Source organism: Athene noctua, chromosome 23, assembly GCF_965140245.1.
Source record: "Athene noctua chromosome 23, bAthNoc1.hap1.1, whole genome shotgun sequence".
NCBI lineage: Eukaryota > Metazoa > Chordata > Aves > Strigiformes > Strigidae > Athene > Athene noctua.
The window spans coordinates 2,501,445-2,526,662 of NC_134059.1; the positions used below are offsets into that span (position 1 = coordinate 2,501,445).

Below are 25,218 nucleotides of genomic sequence, written 5' to 3' on the forward strand. Positions count from 1 at the left end.
CTGTTGGGGCTCAGTGGGGTGTCTGTGGTGGGGGCAGGTCCCAGGGCTGTGAGCCCAGGGGTGATGGAGGGATGGAGGCACAAGGGGAACCCCACGAGGGCCCAGGTCCCCCTGAAACACCCATGTGCTCACACCCATGGTGGGGATGTCTCCGGGCTGGCTCAGATGTGGGGTGCAGGTGGGAAGACATCCAAGGTCCCCACTGAATTCTTCACCCCCAACACATACAATTTGGTCCATATATTCATGTTTAGGTCCTGCCTTGCTTAGCAGAGGTGCTGGATGCCCCTAACCCGAAGGGGAAAAGCTCAAGCTGCAGCAAGGAGCTTTGAGGAGTGATTGAAGGATCTGGGAGTGTTCAGTGTGAGGAGGAGGAGGCTGAGGGGAGCCCTCATCCCTCTCTGCAGCTCCTGACAGGACATTGCAGAGAGGCTGGGGCTGGGCTCTGCTCCCAGGGCATCAGGGACAGGACAAGAGGGAACGGCTGGAAACTGCAACAGGGGAGGGTCAGGCTGGGCATGAGGGAAAAATGTTTCCCAGCAAGAGTGGTCAGAGAGTGGCACAGGCTGCCCAGGGAGGGGGGAGTCCCCATCCCTGGGGGGGTTTCAGGGCCGTTGGGATGAGCTGTGGGGGGATGTGGGGTAGGGGAGAACTTTGTAGAGTCGGGCTGAGGGTTGGACTCGATGATCCCGAGGGGCTTTTCCAACCTGAATGATTCTGTAGCCACCTCCTAAGGCCAAAACACACAGAAGTTTCTAGCAACCTCATTGGGACAAAGGCTCCAAGATGTGGCACCAGCACCCGTGCCGTTGCTACAGGTTTATCCTGGCCAAGCTCCCGAGCAGAGCAAACACAGGGCTTAGCACTATGGAGGGAGAGGGCCCTGAACCCCACTGTGGTTCAGAGGTGTCAGATGGAACCCTCTCCCCTTCGCCTTCCTGGCTGGAGGGTGACTTTCAGGGACGTGTGCCCACAGTCCTTCATTTGAGCTTTCCCCAAACAGGCACAGAGGGGAGCATTGGGAGTTTGGGGAGAAACAGGGCATTTTAGGCTATAGACAACTTGCAGCAGCTTCTGAGGCTCCAGAAAGATGGAAGCAAAGTCAAAGCTTCTATTTTATCAACTCTTATTTTATTCATTTATAAATACTGTTGTGTTTACAAGCATCATAGATGTGAATATTATTCCCAAACTTTCAAACACATAATACTTATAATACTATATAACAACAACCAGTAAAACAAATCATTCATCTCAGGGTTTGAAAGGCCACTCAAAAGTTGCATAAAAATACATTCTCTCCCCATCTCGTAAGCTAGTCCTGCTTCTCCAAGGAGTTTATTTACAAAGAGCCATCATCAAACTCGCAGCCACAATAGGCGGGTTCACCCCAAGCAATAAAAATGAATTCACCCCAAGCAATTGCTTAGAAAAAAGCTTGTGTTCTCCAGTGGAGATCACGTCTGGCAAATGCTCTGGTTCAAATAGGGATCAGTATTAAAAACTGCTTGCTTTGCACTCTGTCCCAAGCGCGGAGTGCAAGGTGTCCTATTCATTACTTCCTCAGTGCACTGGTTATGTCAGGCATTAAGTGAGACCAAAAAAACTCATTCTCAAGAATTTGGTTTGCAATTGCGTCGTCATCACGAAATACTCACAGCTTTGGCTAGTCAGCGAGACTAAACTGTTGGTGGGTCCTCTACCCTAGTCAGAGTTCAGGGGGATAATCCAGTGCTAAGCACAGACTTCATCTGAAGTGGTTTGGCTTTGCAAGGTGCCACGCAGAGGAACGAAGCCTTCCGCACCCTTTGCATACTGTTCCTTAGGATAGAACACGAGTGTCCTGGTAGGAAGGGGCAAAATGTCAGTGCAGGATGGATTTGTCAGATTGGGTTGAACCCTCTCCCTAAAACAGATACCAGGCTTCTTCACGCTGCCAGGAACCTGCCTCGTGAGAAGAACAGGATCTTTAGTCTGAAGTCACACGGCCCGAGGCACACGCCAGCGCTGCGCCAGCCACCAGCAGCCCCAGCAGGTGAGTATCTTCTTCTCCGCGTGGCACAGAAGGGACTGGACTCCTGTTTGGAGCTGAGAGAGCCCAAGTCTGAAGCGAGGAGTGGGTCACCAAGAGAAAAAACATCAAGAACTGCAGAAGTACTCACATAAAGAGTGCACCAAGTGGGAATGGCGTGCAGAAAAAGCATTGACTGGATCTCAAGACTTAAAGCTATTAAATATAGCAGGGTTAAAATAAAGTAATCTAAAAAGGATGCCTGGCTTAGGCAGTGCTCTGCAGAAACCCTGATGCCATTACCAGCTTTGGTCTCTTCCTCCCCAAAGCACAGCAGCAGAGGAAGGGTCTCAGTGTACCAGGAGAAACGGCATCTCATGCCGTGCACAAACAGCTCCACGGGCTGAAGAGTGGTGGAAGAGGAACCTCTGTTCAGAGCCGCCTGGGGAAAAACCAGCAGCTCTGAGAAGAGCTAGAGAGGTGGAAACAGGCAGGGCAGGGAGGGGAAGGGGAAAAATGAAGAATTAGAAAACAAACAAACAAACAAAAAACCCCGAAGAAAAAACCCAAGGGAGAGGAAAATAATCACACTTTCTGAAGCTATAACCAGCAAAAGGTTCTAAAAAGCCCAGAACTGACTGACAGAGATAAATTTTACCCTGTTGAGCAAGCTCAAGAATTATGCTCATGTTCAAGTATCTCATCTCTCTCTTTCATAGCAGAAATAGTCCCACCAGCCTGGCGGGAGCCGTGAGCCCACAGTCAGCAGAGGTGCCCAGGAACCGAGGGGGGACTCCTTCATGGCAACCTCCAGTTCAATGACTGAGACTGCAACTCTCAGCCAGACGGAGCAGGGAAATCAAAGGACAAAGGAAATGAAAGGACAAATATGGAAGGATGTAGACAGGGAAGTGGTTTAGGTACAGCAGGAAGTGTCTGAGAGGGAAGATATCGTTTGAGAGGAGTCTGTTAAAGGGAAGCTCAAGAGATCTGATGACAGGTTACTGCTGCTATCATCACAATCACGCAGCACACAGAGGAGCCACTGTCTAAATGCCCATAGAGAAAACAATTCCAAACTACTCTGAGTATGCATAACATTAAAGAGGGGGTTTTTTGAGGTTTCCTTCAAGGTCAAGGCTTATTGCAAGCTTTTGACAGATTAAAAACTGTATCCTAGTGATACAGTTACCAGCACGCCCAAGGGTAGCTCCTTGTCCCTCCAACACCTTCCTAAGGCACACGGGGGGACAGGAGATGGCTGCTTCATGCTCCTCTGCCTTGAAACCCAGCTGTGCCAAGCTGCTTCACCACCAGATGGGTGGGCGGGCCTGGACTCTGCCATTCCCTCCCTCTACAAACAAACCAGCGCTGACCTGGTCAGCCTCCGGCTGCAAATCAAGGCAAGGTACCTGCAATACCAGACCAGAGTCCTCGACAGGGCTCCGCCTTCGTGAACATGGCAGGAAAAGGTCCCAGACAGCTGTCAGGACAGAGAGGCTGGTTTCTGGTGTGGGCACAGCTCCCTGCAAGGTGATTCATGCTCACATACATGTGAAAGCAGCAGAGGATCTCTAAGGGCTCAAACTTGTCCTTCAGAAAGTGTCTATGATACATCCCATCCAGAGAAGCAAGAGTCCAGATGCAATTAGCAGATGCTACTAACGGAGACAGGAGCCCTGCAAAGATACAGTGTGATACCCAATCACCCAGGCTGCAGAGGAGAGACAGGGTGAGGGGTAAGGAATCTCACGCTGAGAGTCACTGCTGATGCTACTGAACAGATTTAAAATCTTGTATTAAGTAAAAGACTTGGTCTACTGGGGCAAAAGGAGAAGAAGGTATCTGTGCAAAGGCAGCTGTCATCAGCCTGTTACAGAAATCAGCCCTGGTGGCTTTCACAGCATCACATTTCAACCAGAGTCCCACATCTGGGGTGGGTTCATATGCATCCTGAGTCCCAGCCTGTGTTCACATTTCCCACCTCTAAAGGGCTCGGACGTGCTGGATTAGTTCTTCAGGTGTCACTTTTTAAAGTAGGAGCTACCTACTCCAGATTGGAGTCCAACACCAAATACTGGGCTTCTGGAAGAAGTAGTTTTGGCAGCTCAAACCCAGTCCTCACGTTTCTCTTCTCCCTTGAATAAAATGTCCGAGATACCACAACATGCTTAAATTAAAAATAATAAAATGGCAGGGGGGTGTGTTGTGGGGGAAATAAGGGGAGAAAGGGAATGTACAGCAAAGGGCAGGGCAAGGCAGGTGTGACAGATTGATCCCATGGCTGAAATGCTTGCTGTACTCGACAGGAGGAACAGAGAGGGGTAGGGCTTGGTGGCGGGGTTGGCAGCTTGTGTAGGGCACCCCTCTTTGTCCTGCCTTTGCTCAGGCTTCCTATTTGGAGAGCTTGCTGATGACACGAATGAGGGCTCCGTTCTCGTCCTTCAGCCTTTGGTTGTCCGACTTCAGCTCTGTCAAAATCTGCAGAGAGACAGACAAGGTGGGATTACAGCTCAGCGCTGCCGGCTGGGCAAGGCCTACGGCTCAGAGGGAACAGCAGGGATGTCGCATCCCTTCCAGCCAGCACACTTCTCATGTTGGTATTTTCTCCGTAACGTCTCCAGGATTTTTACAAACTGGTGTCAGGCGTGGAGGGGTTGAGAGGAGACGAGCACAGCAGAGCCAGGGTGCCCCCAGAGCTGGGAAAGCCCGTGGTGGGAAGTGTTGCCCCAGCCCTAGCACTAAGTCAGGACCAGGCTGGGAGGGCAGGAACCATTTCTGAGCTGTTTCATCCCAAGCTTGTTCCCAGAGGGTGTACAGGGCTCAGCAGAAAACTATAAAGCTGGTTTTCCTGATTTGTTTGTTCAATTTTGTTAGGACTAGAGGGGAAAACAAAGGTTTGAAATCCTCACTCAGGACTGGACCAAGTCTGGCTTGCAAAACCTCTTCAGAATAAACCCAAAACTCTTTGGGATCTCACAGATGTTTAATGCAACGTGCACGCCACAGCCAGAGGACTGGTAGAACATACAGACCTGGAGACAGTTCCCTGGTGCTCAGTTTTGAATGGTGAAGCTCAACCAGCCAAGGGCCGCAAGACAGAAAAAAGCCAGAGCACTTTTAGTTGGAAATAGAGGAAGAAATAGCTTTGACAAGACCTTTGCAGCATTCCTCACTGGAAAAGCCCCCTCCCGACTCCCCTTGCTCCTCACCCTGCAGGCAGGTGACCTTCAGGGGACTGTCCCCAGCTGCTCAGGGACTGGGAGACCCCACGCTCCCAACTCGGGGTGTGACACAGAAGGTGTAATGTGCCCCACGGGTGCCAGCAGCCCTGAGGGCGACAGCACCAGCCTACTGGAACAAGCCAGGGTGGAGCAGGGTCACACACAGAGAATCGTCTCAGTTGGAAAAGCCCTTGAAGCTCCTCCAGTACAACCACGAACTTCACACTGAGCATTCCGAACTCCACCAGATCCCTCAGCACTGGGTCAATCAGACTCTTCAACCCCTCCAGGGATCCCGGGGACTCCCCCCCTGCCCTGGGCAGCCCATTCCAACGCCCAACAGCCCCTTCTGCACAGAAATCCTTCCTCAGAGCCAGCCTGACCCTGCCCTGGGCAGCTTGAGGCCATTCCCTCGGGGCCTGGCGCTGGGGCCTTGGCTCCAGAGACTCATCCCCCCTCTCTGCCCCCTCCTGGCAGGGAGTTGCAGAGGGCCAGGAGGTCTCCCCTCAGCCTCCTCTTCTCCAGACTGAACCCCCCCAGTTCCCCCAGCCGCTCCCCAGCAGACCTGTGCTCCAGACCCTGCCCCAGCTCCGTTGCCCTTCTCTGGCCACGCTCGAGTCATTCAATGGCCTTTTTGGGGTGAGGGGCCCAAAACTGAACCCACTCAGCGAGGGGCGGCCTCACCAGTGCCCAGCACAGGGCTCAGATCCCTTCCCTGTCCCTGCTGGCCACGCCAGTGCTGACACAAGCCAGGATGCCATTGGCCTTCTTGGCCCCCTGGGCACACTGCTGGCTCCTGTTCAGCAAGCTAACAGAAGGCATGAACAGCACCGCTATGAGCTCAGTGGTGACTTCTCTCTGCAAGGTCGATCTTTCAGGAATTCCCCCAGATTCAGAATCCCCACCGAACCTCCTCCTTCCTCCTGTGCTGGAGTTTCAGCTCTGACCACAACCTCCAGCCCATTCCTCTCACCTGCAGCCCCCCATGCCCAGCAGAGACAGCTCCTGGGGCAGACACCAGCTCCCGCTGCTCCTGCTGCAGCGACTCCCTCCTCCCGCAGCCAGGCCAAGCCCTGCCTGGCCCCTGGCCCCAGCACCCCCAACCCCGTCCCCGCTGGTGCTGGATGCTCCAGACGGGAGGTTTTGCAGGATAGAGAGGAGGGGGAAAGTGGAGCATGGTAGGGTACTGGGGAAAGGGGAAACTATGTGATGGGCTGGCCAGAGCTTCAGCTTAAAGCGTGTGGCTGGGCACAGTGCTGGTGCGACAGGCACATCTCCAGCACAGGCTGCCACCACAACAGCAGTGGTGAGTCCCTGTGCAATTTCTTGCAGCCAGATAAGAGGCATCACACATCACCAAAGCACTCAGGAGCCCAGAGGAATGGGGAGAGTGCTTGTTGTCTCACTCTGCACCCCTCCGTTTCCTCCTGAGCTTCACCTGACACCCATGACACAGCACAGTGCCTTCAGTCAGCACCCTGTGACAGTCCAACCACCTACTGGGGGGCTGCAGATGGACAGTCCCTGTCCTCCACATCACTGCTTGGGGTGGCCACATGCAGCCTTGAGTGTGTCCATCACGGCAGCAAGGTAGTGATACGAAGTTCTGCCACTTGCTTTGATAGAGATAATCTGTCAAGAGGTTCCCAGAAGCAACATCAGAGAACAACCATCCCAGTTCTACAGCTTGCTGGAAGCTCTGACGGTGGCTATGCCTTACACACATGCTTCAGTGCAACTTTGGTGATTTATTTGAAAAGGAAGGAGCATATAAGTACATGTAAAGCAAGTGCTTCTTGAAAAGTTTTCCAGCTGTAGTCCCACTCCATCAGTTTCCAGTGCAGCTTTCTGAAAACTAAAAATCAACCTTACAAAACTTCATTCCTCTCAGGTCAAGGGCATTCCTCCCTTCGAAGCAAAGCAGACTCAAGTCAAGTAAAACAAACTGCACGTAAAGCAGGCTGGTAATGCAGGTGCCTGAAAACGGAAGCTTTATAAATGTCTCATTGGAAATGGCAAGGAGGGAATGAGGGATGCAGCACAGCCTGCAGCAGACAGCAGAGCTCACCATGATGCAGCGTCGGCATAAAGTGAGTTTTGGGCCAGAGGCTGGTCTGAGCAGTGGTACTCTGCATTACCTGTGACACTGGAGAAGGGGGCACTTCAGAAATTACATGGATTTTGGAAAATGAGATTCTTTGGAAAGCACCACTGCTGCAAGAGCATGGTAAATCTGTCAGTTTAAAACAGTGACATTACTGTATAGCTGTGATGTTTACAGACACTGGTGAGACAAGGTTTACATGTACCAGCAACATCCTGTGTTAGACCTACTAAAAGAGTTGAAAAAAAATCAGCAGAGCTTGCAGACACGAGGCTCTTCTCCAGCTCAGACACCAGCAGTGAATTGCAAACCTGTAAGCAAGCTGTGAAGGATCAGTTCACCCATGTCTCAGCCAGCCTGCACGAGGGACAAGGCACGTCAGAGCAGATGGGTGTTAGCAGGGGGAGTTCCCTAGGAGAAGAGAGACTAGTGACTTACAGTTTGTGAAACATTATTTCTCTGAGTCTGGAAACAGTTTTGCTCAATTTTCCCTCTCAGATCTCAAAGCACATTGGGAAGGAGAATGACTTAAACTCACTGCTTGTGAGAAGGAATGAGTTAGTGACAGGTTCCAGAATACTTTCACAGATTTAAACCAGAAAGATGGTGAGATCATTCAATCTGACCAGCTGCACAATTCAGGCCACATAACACAAAACACCCCCTCTCTCAGACCCTGTGATACACGTGTGGTCTTGAACTGAGACTCCTGGAAAGGGGAAGCAACAATTCCCCTGGTTAGTTTGTTTCTACGGTTAATCATCCTTGATATAATTTGTGTGCTAAGAATAGATTCTTTTTTTTTATACCTTAGTGTCACTTCCAGCCCACGAGAGCATACCGCTTCTTCCTTTTTTTTAAAAAATAGCTATGTCTGAAGGGATCTGAATATCCCTACTAACCTGCAAAAGACAGGTAGGGCCCTAAGAAAGAAGCATTTACAGCTTTATTTTAGCACTGAACCAATGAAGTAGCAAGAAACGATGTAATTTAACTGTGTGATGTGTGAGGGTAAAGCTTACGGAAGGCTTGTCCTTGGATTTCAAACACTAATTGCTCTGCACTGAATTTAAAACAGAAGATGAAAAAAGAAAGCACACCTGGTCCAGCTCCTATTGCTTCCCCTGCCTTGTAGCCAGACCGCAGGAGGCAGAGGGGATGCTGCAGCCTGTGAACTCGGACTCAAAAATCTGTTTAAAATGAGGGAAAGAGCTTGTTCTCTTTGCTCAAGTGACCAAGAAAACCTGCTGAGGACTGCCCAGTTGCAGGTGTTCTAAAAATCACTTTCGTGTTTAAAATGTGCACTTTTCATAACAACCCTAGAAATTTATTATATTGTTCATTCTGACTTTGGATAATCTTACCTGCTGGGTGCCAGCTTCTCACTGCACTAAGTCCAATTAAAAAAAGAACTGCATAATGAGCAGACACAAACACCTATTCTGAGGTAAGGTGGGGGGGAAGGGGCTGCTGGCTGACCTGTTGGCACTGACAAGCTCCTCCAAAGACAGTGCTAAGCCACAGTGAAGCAGCTGATCCATCACTCCTCAGTAGCCACCTCAGTGGCCCCCACCCAACTCTGCATTCCCACATGAAGGCAGGAGCCCACCCTCCTGTTCCTCTCCTGGATGACGGGAGACACAGGCCCCATTTGGAGGACAAGGCAAGCCCCCGACGCGGCGGGTTAGTGAAACGGTGAGATCAGGATCATCTGCCAAGCAGAGCAAAAGTCAGCAGGACTGAACAGAGCTTCCAGCGAAACCCTGCTTCAGCCGGGCAGTAACACCATGCTTTTGATTTCTGGAGAATCCTTTGCCACATGCTGCTTTTGAGCGACAAGCTTCATCAGATACCCTCAAGAGCAACGAGGCGAGGGGGAACAGCCCAGCCAAGGGAGCGGAGACCTGCCTGGAAGAGTGGAAGAGGGAGGCGAGATGAGCCGGAGGGAAAGCGGCTACAGCTCCTCTGATTCGGAGGGCTTGGCAGGCAGAGAAAGCCTGGCTACGACCCGGGTCAGAGCCCTGTTTTCAGCCAGCAGTTGCTCATTCATCTGCCTCAGAGTGTGAATCTGTTTGAGCTGGTGGAGATTCTGCAGAGAGTGAGAGGAGTGGACAGAAAAATACAGAGAAAACACCACGAAGACAAAAGGGCACAGAAACGTGAATTTAGTCCACAAGCCATAAAAGAACAAAAGAGAATAAAAGAAAAATTCGTAGCAGTGAGTGCTGGATGGGCAGCAGCTCAGGTGCGTATAGGGAAAGCCTTATAACACACTGAAGATGTTTTGGGAACCATCCCTTTCTTCAGGGGGCCCCAAAGCCTTTAAAAAGGTCAAATAAAGGGGTTTCCCACCACAAAGCAAGACAGTCTCTTGCAGCTTATATTCTAGTTTACCCAGGCAGCGAGCTCCAGCAGCACATAGCCCCTGGACTTAGGAACTACTGTGAGAACTACCACCGTTGACTTACCACCTACATAGGCTTTGAAAACACTGCTGGCAACTGAGAATTTCTTTAAAATTCCTTTTCTTGATGTATTTCTAAAAGCTAAAGCAGTCTTATGTAGCAAAGAGTGATCAGAGCTTCCTGGGAGATTTTAAAGACACAGACTGAAGCACCTGAAAGCGTCACTGCCCTACAGCAGACCATGGAGACAGGTACCACGTCTGCTCACATCCCTCATCCCCGCAGCACCTGAATGACAGGTCTTGAGTCCGCTCAGGCTTCAGTCTTGCCAAAAGTTCTGGGGCATGTGCGTGGGTTTGTCATCCCTGCCCAGATTCAACTCTTCTCTGTCATGGGGCTTAATATATCTCTGATCTCCAGAGGTGAAAAGTCTGCAGCTGAAAATGCTCATTTCAACTAGAGGAGTTTGACTGACAGCACCTTACACAGGAGGCATGTGAAAACGTGGCATCCTTGGTTACATAAGAAACGAACGGGCAAGGGACAGTGTAGAAATTGAGCCCCAAAACTGTGGCTAGCATAGGTACAGCAGCAACAGGGAGATACAGAACATAAAAGCAATGATGAAGACAAAATGGGAAAGTGGTAAAAGCCAGGCAGACGTCACCAGTTCCATAACGATGACATTTTCCCCAGTGGTGCTAAAGCAAAACCAGGTGCGGGACATTTATACCAAGCATGGGTGCCAGGACACGCTGAGGGCTGCAGAGCTGCTTTCTGAGCAGCGTCCCATCCCTCCTTCCTCCCGACAGCTCACCGGGCAGCGGGGCGATGTGAACAAGAAACCTTCCTCCGTGGTGGAAGGAGCACAGACACTGGGCAGGGGAAAGGCAGGAAGAGAAACATGGGCAAGAAAAGTCGTTTTAAGTTCAAGTGAACAAACCACAGACCAGAACGAAAGCAGCTCCTCAAACCAATGTGCTCCTCCCTGCGTCCTCTTGTGAGCGTGCAATGGCAGGGAGGAGAGAGGGAAGGGGATTCCTCTCTGCCATTTAATTAGCAGAAAGCATTCAAAGGGAAGTCACTGTCTGTCCTGAACAAGAAGCAGCGTGGGCAAATCTCCTGTGATACAAAGAACTTGCATGAACTTCCAGCCAACTTGCATGACATGGAGCTGGCTGCAGTTGGCAAGGAACCTGCTGCATCCCAGGACATTTTGTCCAAGGGCTCATTCCTGTATAAAAGAGAGGTACTTTGTGTAGCCCCCATCCGTCAGCTCGATTATTAACTACCCAAAAGCACTACCTCTGCTCTCCATTAAGGAATCAAGATACCTCATCCAAAAGCCTTGTAAAACCAACAGAAGCAAGGCAGGTGAGAGCAGGGAGCCAGTGAAGGATGGGGTTTGAGCCCCCTGAGGGCATCCAACTGACAAAGCAGCTCCTGCTACTCGGACTACACCAAGCCAACGCAGTTCTGACACTGGATAAATCAACAGGTCCTGAGACAGAGCCACGGCAATAAACTGCAGGAGAGTGTCAGAGACATCTCGGCAGTGAGATCCCCTCTTGCCAAATCTCCACCATCTATCCATCACGTAACCTGCCCGAGGTGTGACGGCTGCCCCTGTGCTCAGTGAAGACACAGACACATCACATGTCTGTCCTGGGATAAATCATACCCAGGAGCCACCGGAGGATGGTTCATACTAGAATGAGTAATTTCTTTTGGTGGTACCATGGATAATAAACATTCTCTGTTTTATCACAGGGAGCACAGCCGGGCATCCGACTGGCAGAAAACATCAAACATATGTAAAAGGGGGTGATGGAGAGGATTGTGATGGTTTTAGAGACCACCTTTATTCTTCCATACCAATACTGCACGAAGCCTCAGCATGGCGTGATCAGATGCAGCTCAGGCTCAGCACGCTGCCACAGACGATAAAAAGGATCACTTCTGTAAAAATGTGTGTGTGCTGCAGGCAGGACAGCCTTCTATTTATCCAAGAAACGTAGGAAAAGCTGGAAAGCTGGGACTGAAGCCAAGGGCGAAGACCAGAATCTGGACGATACCGCTGTGATTGCTTATCACTCTGCTTGATACTGCCTTACTGAAAGCAGGTTTCTGAGTTCAGCTGTACCTGCCTTCAATTAAGGGATTTTGCGTCTGCAACACTAGGGGAAATAAAAATGCCCAAAGCATGCACAATGTACAAAGCCAGGAGGTGCAGCGCTGCTACAGAATAAAGAAGCTTCTGTGACCTTCAAGAAAAATTGCTGTGTTAAGTTGGGACCTCAGGCACTTGGCATTGAATTCAGTTCAGTGCAAACGCTAATTTTCTTTCTTCTTCCTCAGCCAAGTTGCTGTATCTTCAGTCAAATTCTGCAGTCACTTCGGAAAATGCTGCACTGCTCTGTCACCTTCACAAGAGCAGGTCTGCAGGAGCAGCTCTGGCACCAAGGAGTTCTTGAGATTGCTGAGTTTGTCCCACTCTTCTCCATTTCTTGACTGCTTTGTTAGCAGGAGTTAAACTCATGAAAGGAACAAAGCTCATTACTTCAAGCATAGCCTGAAGTACAAAGTGTTCCTGTCCCAGAAACCCAGGACCATTCTGTGACCACTGCTGTGCCTCCTCTTCCTAAGAAGTCAGCTGCAAGAAGAGGGAAGTCCTGACCAGGACATCTCAGGCACAGAACTGACACAGACACCCCAGGATCAAAAAGCTGGATTTGAGTCATGTTGGACTGGTTCAATTCAAAGACCAGTGGGAAGAATCCCCAAAACCACAGCACTACCTGAGACCTAATTACCTGGCATGTTTGGTTGTTTCCCCTTATGCTCTCCATGTTAAAGGAAACTGGTGGATTTTCTTAAGTTACTTATTCCTTCTGGTTGTGCTTGACAGCTATTCCGCTTGTGCAAGGAGCAGGAATCTCCTAACCACAGAATTCTAACCAGAATTCACAGATTTGTTTTCCTGGCTCAACCTCCACACTAGGGATTAACATAGATGCTCTGAAGAGGTTATCTCATGCTAGACAAACACAACTGGGCCAACTCTCCTTGCTTTAAGGCACAGTGGAAGTGGACAGAGAAGTCTGCTTTCCTTATGTACATCTCCAGTTCAACCTTTTTTCTTCACAGATTTTATGCTCCTTTTTACTGAGTGGCTGTCAAAAACCACGTCACAGTGCACTCAGGTACTCACCACATACTTGTGTTTTTGCAAAATCTAGTGGCAACATAGTAGCACCTTAGAAAAGATATTTTCAAATTTCATGTCTATTTATTCTGCTGAAAAAAAGTCCACTTTGGTTCAATGCATCAAGGACACAGCAGAGAGCAAAGATTAAGTACCACTCTCGAGGACCTAACAGCTCATTTTCAGTAACAAGCACAGACTCCTCTAGCTCATCAGCACATCTCTCAGAGCAATATAAGAACATGTCAAATTTCTAGCAGTTTTTCTTCTTTAGCACCATCTTGGCTTCCATCAGTCTGCAGCTCCGGACTACCTGAACCAGAGGTGCTTTTGGCTGCATCCAACAGTTCCTACAGGCACCTTCTTTAATTGCTTTCTGAACAATATAAATGTTTCAAAACTGACAGGCCACTAGAGGACACCAATTTGTCTTTTTACTCCATGGACTGAGCTGGTTTGCAGAACGATCTGCATAGCTGAAGAAACAACACAAACTGCTACTCTCTGCATTCTCTCTTGAAGGCCATATTTCTGTAATTACAGGAAGGTGTCTCTGGAGCTAAAGGTTGCTACCTGGTTCAGTGAACAAAGAATTTGGAATTTAGACATATTCAGTCTCCCTCCCCTGGTGGCTAGCACATCCACATCTCCTCTGTGAGAGAACAAAAGAGCCTTTACAGTGAGACTCCACCAAATCATTCCGCTACTTATTGCAGCAGAAGGTGCAGCACAAGCCAATGGGTCCTTTCAAAGACGTATGCTTGGTAAATATTTGAAGCTTCAAATAGAAGCATAAAGTTGGAACCTCCTCCAGGGTGGCAGGAAATCGTTTCTATCCATGCACCGTGTCGGGAGAGTTCACAGCTCTCAGATGGAGTCCTTCCTTCTTGAAGTAGCTTGGTCCCACCTGGGTCACGCTCAAAGGGAGTGAAAGCGCAGGACACAGAGCAGAGGGGGGCATTCTGGGAGTACGAGCATTAAAACATAGCGAAAAAGATGATGTAACGCTGCAAAATCACTGTGAGGTTTAGGTGTACTTAGATGGCAAAGCTCACCGCTTCCTGCTCTGCAGCACTCCCTGCCAGCGCCGTGCTTGCAGGGCGCCCGAGCCACAGCAGAACCGTCCTGGGAAGCAACACCACGAGAGAGAGAACGTGAGGGAGCAGTCGGTGGCGGATGTCTCGTGCCAGTAAGCCATGCTGCACGTTTCATCAGGAAGCAAATTCCTCATTGCTGAAATCTATTCCAGGCTGACTTACTGACACAGCCTTCCAGTAACATGCTTTAGGAAGGGAGTACAGAAATACAAACACTCTGTGTTTTTTTTGCTGGCCAGTGTGCGTGATCTCAAAAGCCAGCTTTGTCTTCTTACCCATCCGGAGAGAACCACAACGGCTTAACTTGGGCTGCAGACTATTCAGAGCACAGAGGATCAGCACACTGAAACTCATCGATGCCACAAAAGGTTAGTTTTGGAAAGCATTTAAGGAGAACAGCTTTCACAGTTCTTCGATCAAACAGCATAACAAATTAAACATATGGTGCAATCAGATGAATGATAATAGGACGATTTTATTAGTATTTCATGTTTGGAAAACATGGTCATTAAGGTAGGCTCTGACTGCATAAAGGTACACACTCAGAGATAACAAAAGTCCCTTCCCACATACACCTTTACTGTCCTACTCCTGGGTGACAATCCCAAAAGACACTAATAAGCAGCATAAAAAACGGAATAAACAGAGCGAATAAATTATTTCTTACCTTCATCTCCTCTTCCATTTCAGAGAGTTTCCGCTCCAGAGCTCGCTTCTCCTGTTTACAAAGATTCACAACAAAGATTTAGAATAAAAACTCACAGTACATTTAAAGAAAAATGAGCCTTGTACTTCTGTAGGAGCATTCACTTTTTGAAAAGCCCCTCAAAGCAACACACAGGTTACAACCAGGAGCTGATCAGACAGGACAGGGCAGCTGGTAAACCAGCAGGTGATATCTGCTGGGCCCGTTTCAGCAGATCCTGAGTTTTCTTCATACCCCTTCAATGAAACTATTCCCCCACCTTTAGTGACTCCCAGTTGTCAGGACTTCCTGATGTAATGTGATTCTGAGCTCTGTTGGTGAAGCCATGGATTGAACTGCTCCTCTCTAAAGGAGGTAATGAGAAAATTCACCAAGCCCATCAAATAAGAAACAGTGAGCAGAGAAATGTGCCTGGAAATCCTGCTTCTCCCAGATTAATTTAGCATTTCAAAGCTGTAAAGCTGACTGCTTTCAGTGTATTTTCAAAGTGACAATTACACAGGCAGGCTCTGCCACATGACTACTGGTGGTGCCCTCAGTGGGCAGCTAGAGAGGAAGATCTGGCCTCCATCAATGACTTTTTCAACACGAGGGGGCTCAAACCACCCCAGGAAAGCACACTGAGCTGGGGGAAATGACAAATGTGGGTCAGGAGCAGGCTTTACACTCTCCTGTGCCCTCTGCAAAGAAACATAAGGTCAGGAGAGTGAGGAAAACAGCTTTCAGTGTGGCTGAGTATGATCAGTTCTCGGTCACTTTTCATCCTCAGCACACTTCACCCAGGGATTCGTCAGTGCAAAATGTGTAAGCTGTCTCGGAAACGGTTAATGCCATCTTCACTGAGAACACTTGGATGCTTTTTTTCTCTCTAACTCTCAGAAACCTGTGTTTGTGGCTGCCATGATCCTAATTCAACAAAAGCAATGGAAGACATTGCCCAACTCAGAAGCACGGGTGGGAGGTGGGACTCATGGTGTGAGCTCCCTCTGGCTGGCAAGATCTGCTCAGGGCAAGTGCTCTGACCACCACACTTCTTTTTTTCCAAAAGAAAAGCTCCACCCATGCCATGGCTTCCCCCAGCAGTTACGTTCGGATGACATGTTTGATAACCCCACTGAGCCTGCTTTAAGCAGGCCTAGAAATCAGGCCCACACAGGTCACTGCTGTGAGAATATCAGTCTTGGGGTTCTGACTAGTACAGACACTGAGCTGAGCTTATACAGTAGTGCCATGGCCATCAGCTCAGCTTCAGCAGCCTCGGTAACTTCAGAAGTCAAAGGCAGTCACCTGCACTGGTCGGTGTATCACACACTTGTGCTGAAGACTGATGTGCTCTGCCTAACTCTGTCCAAAGTGGGGATCCTGAACGTCACCTCCTCCAGACTAAATCTGGCAAATCCTGGGAAGTGTTTACACATAAATAATTAAGGTCTTTTATGGTAGGAACTGAATTTAAACACATGGTTCAGCCATCTAGCAAAGCTCCTAAAAATTCAGGAGATGAAACACTTTAGGAGGAAACTCCACTGCAGGTGACCCTCCAACATGCAAGTGGACATTACTGAGAAACTGGAGCCAGGCTCCAGCTTTAATTAACCAGAGTTATGTGGTGGGAGAATGAGTGGTAATGGCCATCAACTGAAGCGGGGGAGGTTCTGTCTAAATATAAAGGAAAAAAATTATTATGAGGATAGTTAAGAACTGGAAGAAGGGGCTGCAGCTGTGGAAACCCAACACTCAGAGGTCTTTGTGAAATGATGGGACAAAGCCCTGACTAACCTGGGTTGGCTCTGCTGGGATGCACTACAGATCTCCTTGTGTCCCTTCTGATCTGACCGAAGCTACGGTCACTTAAGGCAGAGTTTTAGCCAGACACTGCCATTTCAGCTTAGCTTACTGCAGTGAACCTGACTGTTCAATTAAGAGGAAGGAGTATTCAGACACTCAGATTTCAAGTATAATGGCAAGGCAGACATCCAGCTAGTGTTTTGCCTTGTTCCCCTCACCAACCCAAAACAGTTTTTATTCATAACAATCAAGAATATTTTAAAGCATAATGGACCACCAGTCTCTTAGCACAATACAGTCCAATTCATTGGTCTGCAGCTTCCTATAACAAAAGAAAGAAATCAGAACTACGCTAATTTGAAAAGAGAGCAGAAAAGTCTCAGACATTGAAAAGGTCAGAACACAATTATCACTGTGCACTACTCCACAAGGCAAAAATATAAATTATCTTTTAATTAACACTTTCCTTCAAGAAATTATTATGCCTTGCACAGCAACATCAGGAAAAGATTGCGAGTCAGAAGAAAGCAGAGACACTTACCCTTTTTTCCATCTCCAGCATGCTGGACCGGTCAGAAGTTTTCTCCTGTTTCTGCTATGTAAATTAAAAATAGAAAGCTATTAAAACTTGGAGGCATTCACAGGATACTGCACAAAGGCCTAGATAGCCTACAGATGCACTTGCCTCGAGAAGAAGCTGTCTTTACAGAATCACTCACACTTATTTGTGAAAAATAACAGTCTCCTCTGTAGCACTTTCCCTCCCAAGGAGGGAATCCTCCCAATCCTTTCCCATGCTGGAACATGCACCATCATGGGCCGGTGTTCAGTCCCTCCAGTCTAGGAGCTGGTTTTTGCCTTACCTGGGCTGCTTTTTCCAACTTTGATTTGATGTCGGCCAACTCAAGCTGGGCTTCTTGCAGTTTTGACTTCAGCTTTTGATTTTCAGACAGGGCGCTTTCATACAACTGAAAGATGAAACAAAAGCTTTCAATTAACCAGGCTGCTCTTTGGCAGCCACACAGAGCCAGTTCTGCTGCACTGCTCCAAGCAGACACGTGTCCTCAGCACTGAGCAGAGGCAGCTGCGGGGTTTGCTTTGCTCCCTCATGTCAGGATACTAGAAGGGCAAACAGAACTAGTTTGGATACTTTACTGGTGTTTTCATAATTTGTATAAAAAAAGAAAACAGCTGTATAATTTTGTAGGGTGTTTAAACACAGGGAAGCAGCAAAGAAAATGAATGTTTTTAATTTAAGTAAACCACCAAGCATAATAAAGTGCTAAATTATATATGCTGGATGTATCTGAAGCTGTGATTCTGTTGTGCTCCCCAACACAACACACCCTAGTTGCTCTTGTGTGCTTTTAGTTTGAAGAGGAGAAAGAAGTACAATTTTAGACTACTCCAAAATGGAGTTTTTCCCATCACGTCCTTCAAACAAAAAGAAAAAAAGAATTTCCATCCTTCTAAGAGGACAAGCTGGGCATATTGCCTGCCTCTCCTGGCCAGACATGTTTGTGAAGAAGAGTGGGGTGCCGCTTACTGTGCAGGGCTTTTCAGAAACATAGTAATATCAGAATTAAGGTAATCTTAATCTGTTTACATTTCATATGGTTTTTGCATTGATAGTAGATGTGCATGGCAGTCTATACTATTGCCTTTCAAGGATTATGTTGAAAGTTTCAGAGATTATAGAAAAAATAATTTTGGAATGTTGTATCTTTAAAAATAATTCTGTGGGGATGCGTGTGCTTGAGCCACACTGGCATGCTCCACAGTATCTTTTCTTGCTCCTTTCAAATCCCTCCCAGCATTTCTCCAGCCTGACTCCTCAGTCCCCCTCCACCAGATATCTGACTGCACAAGGGATCCTTTCACCCCTTGTCCTTTTTTCAACCCTCAGAAGGGCTGGTGCATTTGAAAAAGGCTGGTGTGATTTCCAAAAGCAATGGAAACAGAGAAAATGAAAATAAGCTCTCTTTCTCTTTCCAAAGACTCTCAGCGCAGGTTTCTGCAGCAACAGGCAGTTTCTAAAGTGCATGCAGTGACAATAACACATTTTTTAAATCCTACTTTTTTGTAGTCTCTGTTACTCTCCTCTTCTGCTCTGCTGCTGAGGGCAGCTAACCGGTTCTCCCTCCGGGTGTAGGCACTGGAACGGCTGGAGGCACGATCGCTGTAGGAGGAGTCACTGGTGGTAGGGTTTGTAGCTGCTTCCAACCTAGAACACGATGAAGATCTAGCACCGTGGAGCCGCTCTTAGTTTGGGACAGCCACTATGAGCCCGACCGGTTGGGATTCGAGGCCAGGGCAGACCCAGCCGGGCACTGGGATGGCTGGGAGCACCCTCCACCCCGCCGCAGGGCTTCGCTGCTGAAGGCCACGCAGCCACCACTGCTTCAAAACTGGAAAAAAACCAGGGGGTCTCAGCCCAAACCCCAAAGGGGCAGTCACTTCTCAGGGACCTCTCATCTTCATGGTGGGAATGGGCTCCATTTTTAATAGGGCACAGAGGGTTTTCTTCTCTGCAAAGTAGCTGTTAAATCATTTGGGGAGCAGAGGGTAAAAGCAAACTGATCCAACACTTGAGCTAAGGTGAGAACCAAATGGCCAGTATCAGCTTCAGCTTATGCTGTTGATCTGAAGCACAGGGAATCCCCAAAACCATAAAGAACTATGCTGTCAATAAATATTAAATAGAAAAAAATGCCCAAAAATAGAATTCTTACCTGGAAAGTCTTTCATGCTGAAGGAAAAAAAAAAGAAAGAAAAAGGGAATTAATAATGAGGAGAATGAAAGGTTCAGTTCAAGAACTGTAGAGCTACCATGCAGCAGCAATTCCCTACCTCTGATGCCAGCACCTAGCTCACAAGCTAAACAGCATTATTTCCCATGCCCAAAGTGGGAATCACCACCCTGCCTGAATCTTTTCAACTGCTTCAGCTTCTCTGAAGCATTTCAGATTCCATTTCTTTTGCTAACCTCAAAACTACTGAACCTTGTTCTTCAAATCCTAGTTTTCAGAATTGAAACATATTCCTTTGAACCAAAACTAATCTGTTGTTTCCCTTTTTAAATCAAGTTATTCTTCCTGACTTTGATCACTGTCCTATGCGTGATGTGGGTGAGAGGGATTAATGGCCCATGATATGCAGAGCTTGCTGTGTATTTATGCTGCACTTCAGGAAATCACAAAGGGTGCTTTTTCTCCATGGGCATGTACCTCCCCCATGAAGAAAAGCTTCACTGTGGCAAGACGATACAGAGCAGAAGCTGCACAAGGAAAGGAAAGGAACCTTACATCAGCCAAAAAGGTGGACATGTTGGTTGAAGCGTGTATTAGATTCTCTTTCCCCCATCAACATTCAAATCACCCCTATGTCACCCTCAGCACTGCCTTTGCTACAGCCCCAGTTGCAGAAATCAAATGGTAATGGCATAGGTGTACTTCAGGATACAGCACACTGACCTGCCACCTCCTCCTCTGCAAGGTTTCTCTTTGGCAGGCGTTTACTCAAATTCAAGGTGCAGTTGAACTCTTTTTCAATGCCCTGAACCGGAAACTGAGCCCAATATTCCCCTGCTAGTTTTATTAGCAGCATCATTTCTCCGAGTGAGCACAAACCACCTGCAGGCCCATTATTTCCCTAGATCCTTTTTAATAAGCGCAAGAATCAACACAAGGAGCAGGACATTACAGAGAAGACGAGGGGTCAGGGTTTTACTGCCCAGACATGCTTGTGCTGGAGTTTGCACTGCCCACATACACCACTCAATCTAGTACTAAACACCTTGCTGGGTGGCAGATTTGCTCCTGCCTGGTACTCAGAGGACATCTCTGATTACTGGGCAGGTATCTTGGGAGCACATGCACCATGGGCAGCTGAATTAATTTACATTACATGGAGAAGGAGTGTAGACAAGCAACCCTGCAATCTCTCTGCTCAAAGCCAGAGGACTGAAGGGGCAAGTCCCAGAGCAGCACGGACTATGCCCAGCCTGCCTGTGATGCTGCCCTCTGCTTGCCGGGATGCAGGGACCTGGCTGTGTATTATGTATACCTAGTTACTACGATTTTTATTCATCCTGCCCTAATGCAACCCTCACCTTGAATTCTGATTCAAGACAGGAGCTTCCCCAAGGAATCTGTAATCCCTGCTCACTCTGCAGTACAGCCCTCTGATGTGAGACGTGGCAATTTGACCAGTAAACACGAAACGAACTGAAGAAACCTGGCACATTTGAAGCCTTGCAGACAGACAACACATTCAGCTCAAGCTGCTAAATACAAAGCTCAAAAGGACAAGTAAACGCTGCTATTAATTAGCACGTTCTCCCTTGAGCTGCGCCAGCCGGGCTCCCGAGCAGGTCTGGGTGCCAGCCCCACACTGTAGGGATGGTCATCAAAGCTCCAGGAGCCCATCCTGGTGCTGACATGGGTCCTGGCATGGGTCCTGGGCCATGCAGCGGGTCCAGCCCCATATTATTTTATTTGCTCTCATCCCCTCTCCATGTACAAAAAGCTTTCTTTGCATCATACAGGTGAGAAACCACCCAAAGGAGATGGCAGACTGCTCTCCACCATAGCTAAGCCCCACTGCACATCTACAAGCGATGCTGGGTGCTGTTGGGAAGCCTCTCACAGGGCCAAATGCCTGGTAGCTGCCTGCTGTTGCCACAGGGACATCTACCCACTTGCCCAAACAGCCACGGCTTGGGCCACTCTCCATAAGAAGCTGAAAACCAGCAAGTTGGGAAGCAGTTTCCACATGGCTGGCCTTGGGCCTGGGTCTATCATTAGAAAGATTGAAAGATTTCCTGTTTTCAGCTGCAAACACGCTGGCTGATGTCGCCACTGTCTTTTGTTAGCAGAACTTTCAATATTTGCCTCTTAAAACTCTCACAGCTGCCTAACAGCTCCCTTTTAATTTTGGTCCAGTGACCCAACCTCTCCTGTTTGAGCGGGAGAGCTGAATTAGGAAGTGATTAACAAGCCTCTTGTTGAAAGTTATTTGTGCACTTCATGCTAATCCCCTTCAGTGACGACTTTTCTTACAATGACAAACGGCTGGGCAAGTAATCCACTTGATATCAAGCTTGCATTTATTTCAACAAACACACCTGCTATTATATTTGAACAGTGCTGAGAAAGTCCACATGCGGCTGGCTGGGCAAGGCAATGTGGAAACCTGTGCACTTGCAGCAGGAGGGAAAAATAATTTTTGCCTTTTTTTTTTTTCCTCCAACCAAGAAAAGTAATAATTTCCATAGGCAGAGAAAGCAGGGGTGTGCTTCTGCAAAGGAAGGGTGGCATAAGAAAGGAATCACTTTAAACACAGCTGCTGGGAACAGCAAAGGGGGAAAAAACCCCACCAGGTTTATTGTATTTAAAACCTTCCTGTGATGGATACTGAGATGAATTGTTTCAGACTGCAATTGTCTCTGTCTCTGAAGAGAAGCAAAGTACTAGATGAGATGGGAGGACCCGCATCATTCCTGCCACTGCTGCCAATAGCAGAGCAGAGCAATCCTGCAGTGACCTGTGGCCACCCCCAGCACACAGCAGCTCCAGGCCTTCTCCAGCCAAAATCTGGATATTTCTTAATGCTCAGTGATTTCTCCTCCTGTGACTTTATCTCCCTTTAGGCTCATTTAAAGCACATCTCTGCCATAAAAGGACTCCAGCGTCTTGCAGAAACAGCACGGAACTACAGATCTTTGTGTTTGCAGCTGTTGGGAAAGCCAGCGTCTTTCTCTCACCCTGCAATTTTTGGGTGCCACTCTCCATGTTGTTTCAATTAAAAATGGTATTTTTGAGACAAAGATGATTAAGTTTGAGAGGAACTGGATAAAGGCTGAGGTCTGGAAAGCAGAACCCAAATGAGATGTTAGAGTAGCTGCTGGAAGTGTCCCTGCCATTGTGAAAGCTGCAGAACATGATGGATCAGTGGATCCTTCTTCCACTTGCTGCTCCTTCAAGGAAGGAGGGAAGATTTATTTATTTTGTTTTAAATCAATACTTTCCTGAATTTTGCATAAAGGCCAGTTTTAGTGCTGATAGTTCAAAGAGCAGAAAGTTCCACTTTGCAGCTTCAAGAAAAGGCTCCAGCTGAAAGGGGTGACATGGAAAGCAGCAGTTCTTAGCATAAAGAGAGGCTCTGAAGCCCAAAAAAAGTCAGTTAATATGACTAAAATCTCATACTCCTGGGAGGTGGCTGTGCCATGCAGGAGGTATCTGAGAGGGGAAGCATGATCCTCACATGCAACCACTGGACTAGGTGCTTCACAGCCATCCCTGCTACTTGCTCAAAGACATTTTCAGAGGCCACTGGGAGAAAATAGCTTCTTTCTGGCTCAGTCCTGCCTTGAGTTTGGCCACAGCACCCTTGGAAATCCTTGCCATGTGCTTCCAGCTGCACCCGCACCATCAGCTCAGCACCCGCCTCTCCTCCACTCACTGACCCTTCTCTTAAGACAACCACAACATATTCATTTAAACATCTGCAGCATGAACTGGCTCGTTGTGCTGCATATGTAAGTAATGAAGAGGGTTGTATCTGCTCGAAGACGCCATCCCAGAGCTGGAAACTCTGAGGTCAGCATCAGAAGGTGAAGGACAAAACTCTTCCTCCATTTCTGGAAAGAGAAGTTGGGGGTAAACAGAGGGAAACAAGAGCCGAGGCACCAAACGTGTACTTATTGACTAAGCTGGAGCAAGAAAGAGCTTTCCCTTCCTGATTTTTTCTTGAATGAATACTGTGCAATCTGTTAAGGTTAAGAAGAGGGTGCTGAGAAACTGCTGTATCAACTGTACAAATGCACTGGGTTTTCTTTCCTTCCCCTGGCAAATTTGGAACAGCACTGTCAGTTTTGCCCAGACTCCTTCATTTCCCTTGGGATGAAAAGTTTGACTAGAAACATTAACAGCTAGGGAAGCATCGGGTTGTGAAATTATCCTTCCTGCAATCTAAACAGGGTCATATTGCTGCAGGGTTTGGGGCGGGGGGAGGAGGACCCCAGGGAAAAGCGAGGCGCTGGAAGCAGCTGTCCTGGTTCAGAAACCAGCACGGCAGCCAGCACTGAGCCGAGACCCTGGCACTCTGCTAAAGAGCACCGAGACACCCAAGGGGATGACTTTTAAAGGAAAACTTAAAAGTACAGAGCACTTGCAGGCGTCCTCAGCTCTCAGACTTGAGAGATCGCAACACCTTTCCTTCCGTCCATCTCCCGACAGGCAGCGCATTCAGGTGGTGCTGGGCGTGGTGGAGGACAGCAGAGGGGTTCAGCTGGTTTTGCCAGTCCCCCCAGACAGTGTCAGAGATAATCCAACCCAGGGGGGCTGGCAAAGCACAGGACAGCCGAGATGGCACTGCAGAAAAAGAGTGAAGAGCATCATACTGGACTGACCCTGCCTGCGCAAGCTGCTTTCTTCTGGGCCCTCCAGTTCTCACCACGCTGACATTGCTCCGTCCCAAGGAAAAGGCCCAGCTAGGTACTGGCCGCGGCTTTAATCGCCTGGAATGCTGCACATCACCAGCAATGCCAAATGGGTCTGATTTTAGGACTGTGCTTGGACTGTGCAGGGCAGGAGCCTTCCCTTAACAACTCAGAAACTTTTACAGCTGTTAGGAGTTCAGTAAAGTATAATTAAAACCAAATTCCTCCTGGAAGGTTTAGATAAAATGCAGCCCTGAAATGCAATGCCAAAAAGGGGATCGGTCACTGCTCTTGCCAAGTCAGAAATTGGCCTAATTGCTTCCAACTGCATTCTTCTGCGGCTGGGATCTGACCCAGGAAAGGCAGAAAAAGTCTATTTACATTGTTAAAAAAAAGAAAAAAAATAGATGCTTTGAGAACATTTTATGCTTCTTTATCTCCAACTGGCCAACCTCAGGAAAATGTGCACTATTTTAAGATAGTTCTCAAGGAATTTATTTTGGTGTGTTTGTCTCAGAGATCCTGATCAACAATTACGATTAAATAACCACCATTTAATGCGATCCTGGAGCACAGCTCCAGCCCTGCAGTCCTCCCTTTTCTTGATCAAGAGGGGAAGTTTTAGGAACCTCTTGAATTTTATTCTTGTGTTGGCAAATATCCTCCTGGTGAATCCTGTTTGTTTTAGAAATTCAACATAAAATAAAGCCAGCTGCTTTCAGGGCCAGTTCTTTCCCTCTTACATGCAAAAGCCACCACATTTCTGCAGATACGTAGCTCTGCTGCTCCCACACCTCTGTAGGTTTATGTGTTCGGCTGCACCGATGCAGGGCAGCTGTAAAAGGGACAACCTCTCTGGTGTGTTGTGTTGCTGCAGGCAGAAGTCTTCCCAGAGCCAGCACAGCAAGAGCTGAGCTGGAAGGAGGAAAAGCGATGAGGAAGGCTGCCTGGTACACCTCAGACCCATCCCCACCGGGTACAACTCAGATCCGTGCTTCCATCAAGCCACATTTGTCTTTCCAGTCAGGTATGGTTGGGGTCAAGTTTAGTTTTCCAGTGGGTGCAGAACAATTAGGAGGTCTAGTTGCACTCTGCTTTTGATAGTTTTTTGAGGTCACTGCCTAGCTCAGAAAGCTGCTCTGCTGACCCAAGAGCTGTGGTTAGCTACAGCGTCCCATTAGCTACAGCTGACGTGATGAATAGCGCTGCCTTCCAACTCAAGTTTGCATTTGTGCAA

At 48.1% G+C, this 25,218-nt stretch overlaps 1 protein-coding gene across 8 annotated transcripts in view; it reads right to left on the reverse strand.

Annotated features, from left to right (window-relative positions):
- Nucleotides 1–1,109: 1,109 nt before the first annotated feature.
- Nucleotides 1,110–25,218, reverse strand: part of PPP1R12B (protein phosphatase 1 regulatory subunit 12B) — a 126,805-nt gene continuing 102,696 nt past the window's right edge. For 4 of the 8 annotated variants that reach the window (XM_074925755.1, XM_074925753.1, XM_074925758.1 and 1 more), the window contains 6 exons: nucleotides 19,273–19,289; nucleotides 18,617–18,764; nucleotides 17,404–17,508; nucleotides 17,082–17,135; nucleotides 14,714–14,764; nucleotides 1,110–4,492 (listed from right to left, as the gene is read on the reverse strand). In XM_074925755.1, the coding sequence (XP_074781856.1) occupies nucleotides 4,406–4,492; nucleotides 14,714–14,764; nucleotides 17,082–17,135; nucleotides 17,404–17,508; nucleotides 18,617–18,764; nucleotides 19,273–19,289 (462 nt within the window). In that variant the 3' untranslated portion in view covers nucleotides 1,110–4,405. Of the gene's footprint in view, nucleotides 4,493–5,853; nucleotides 9,429–14,713; nucleotides 14,765–17,081; nucleotides 17,136–17,403; nucleotides 17,509–18,616; nucleotides 18,765–19,272; nucleotides 19,290–25,218 lie in introns of those variants that run through there. The other 4 variants (XM_074925754.1, XM_074925752.1, XM_074925757.1 and 1 more) reach the window with 1 other exon arrangement.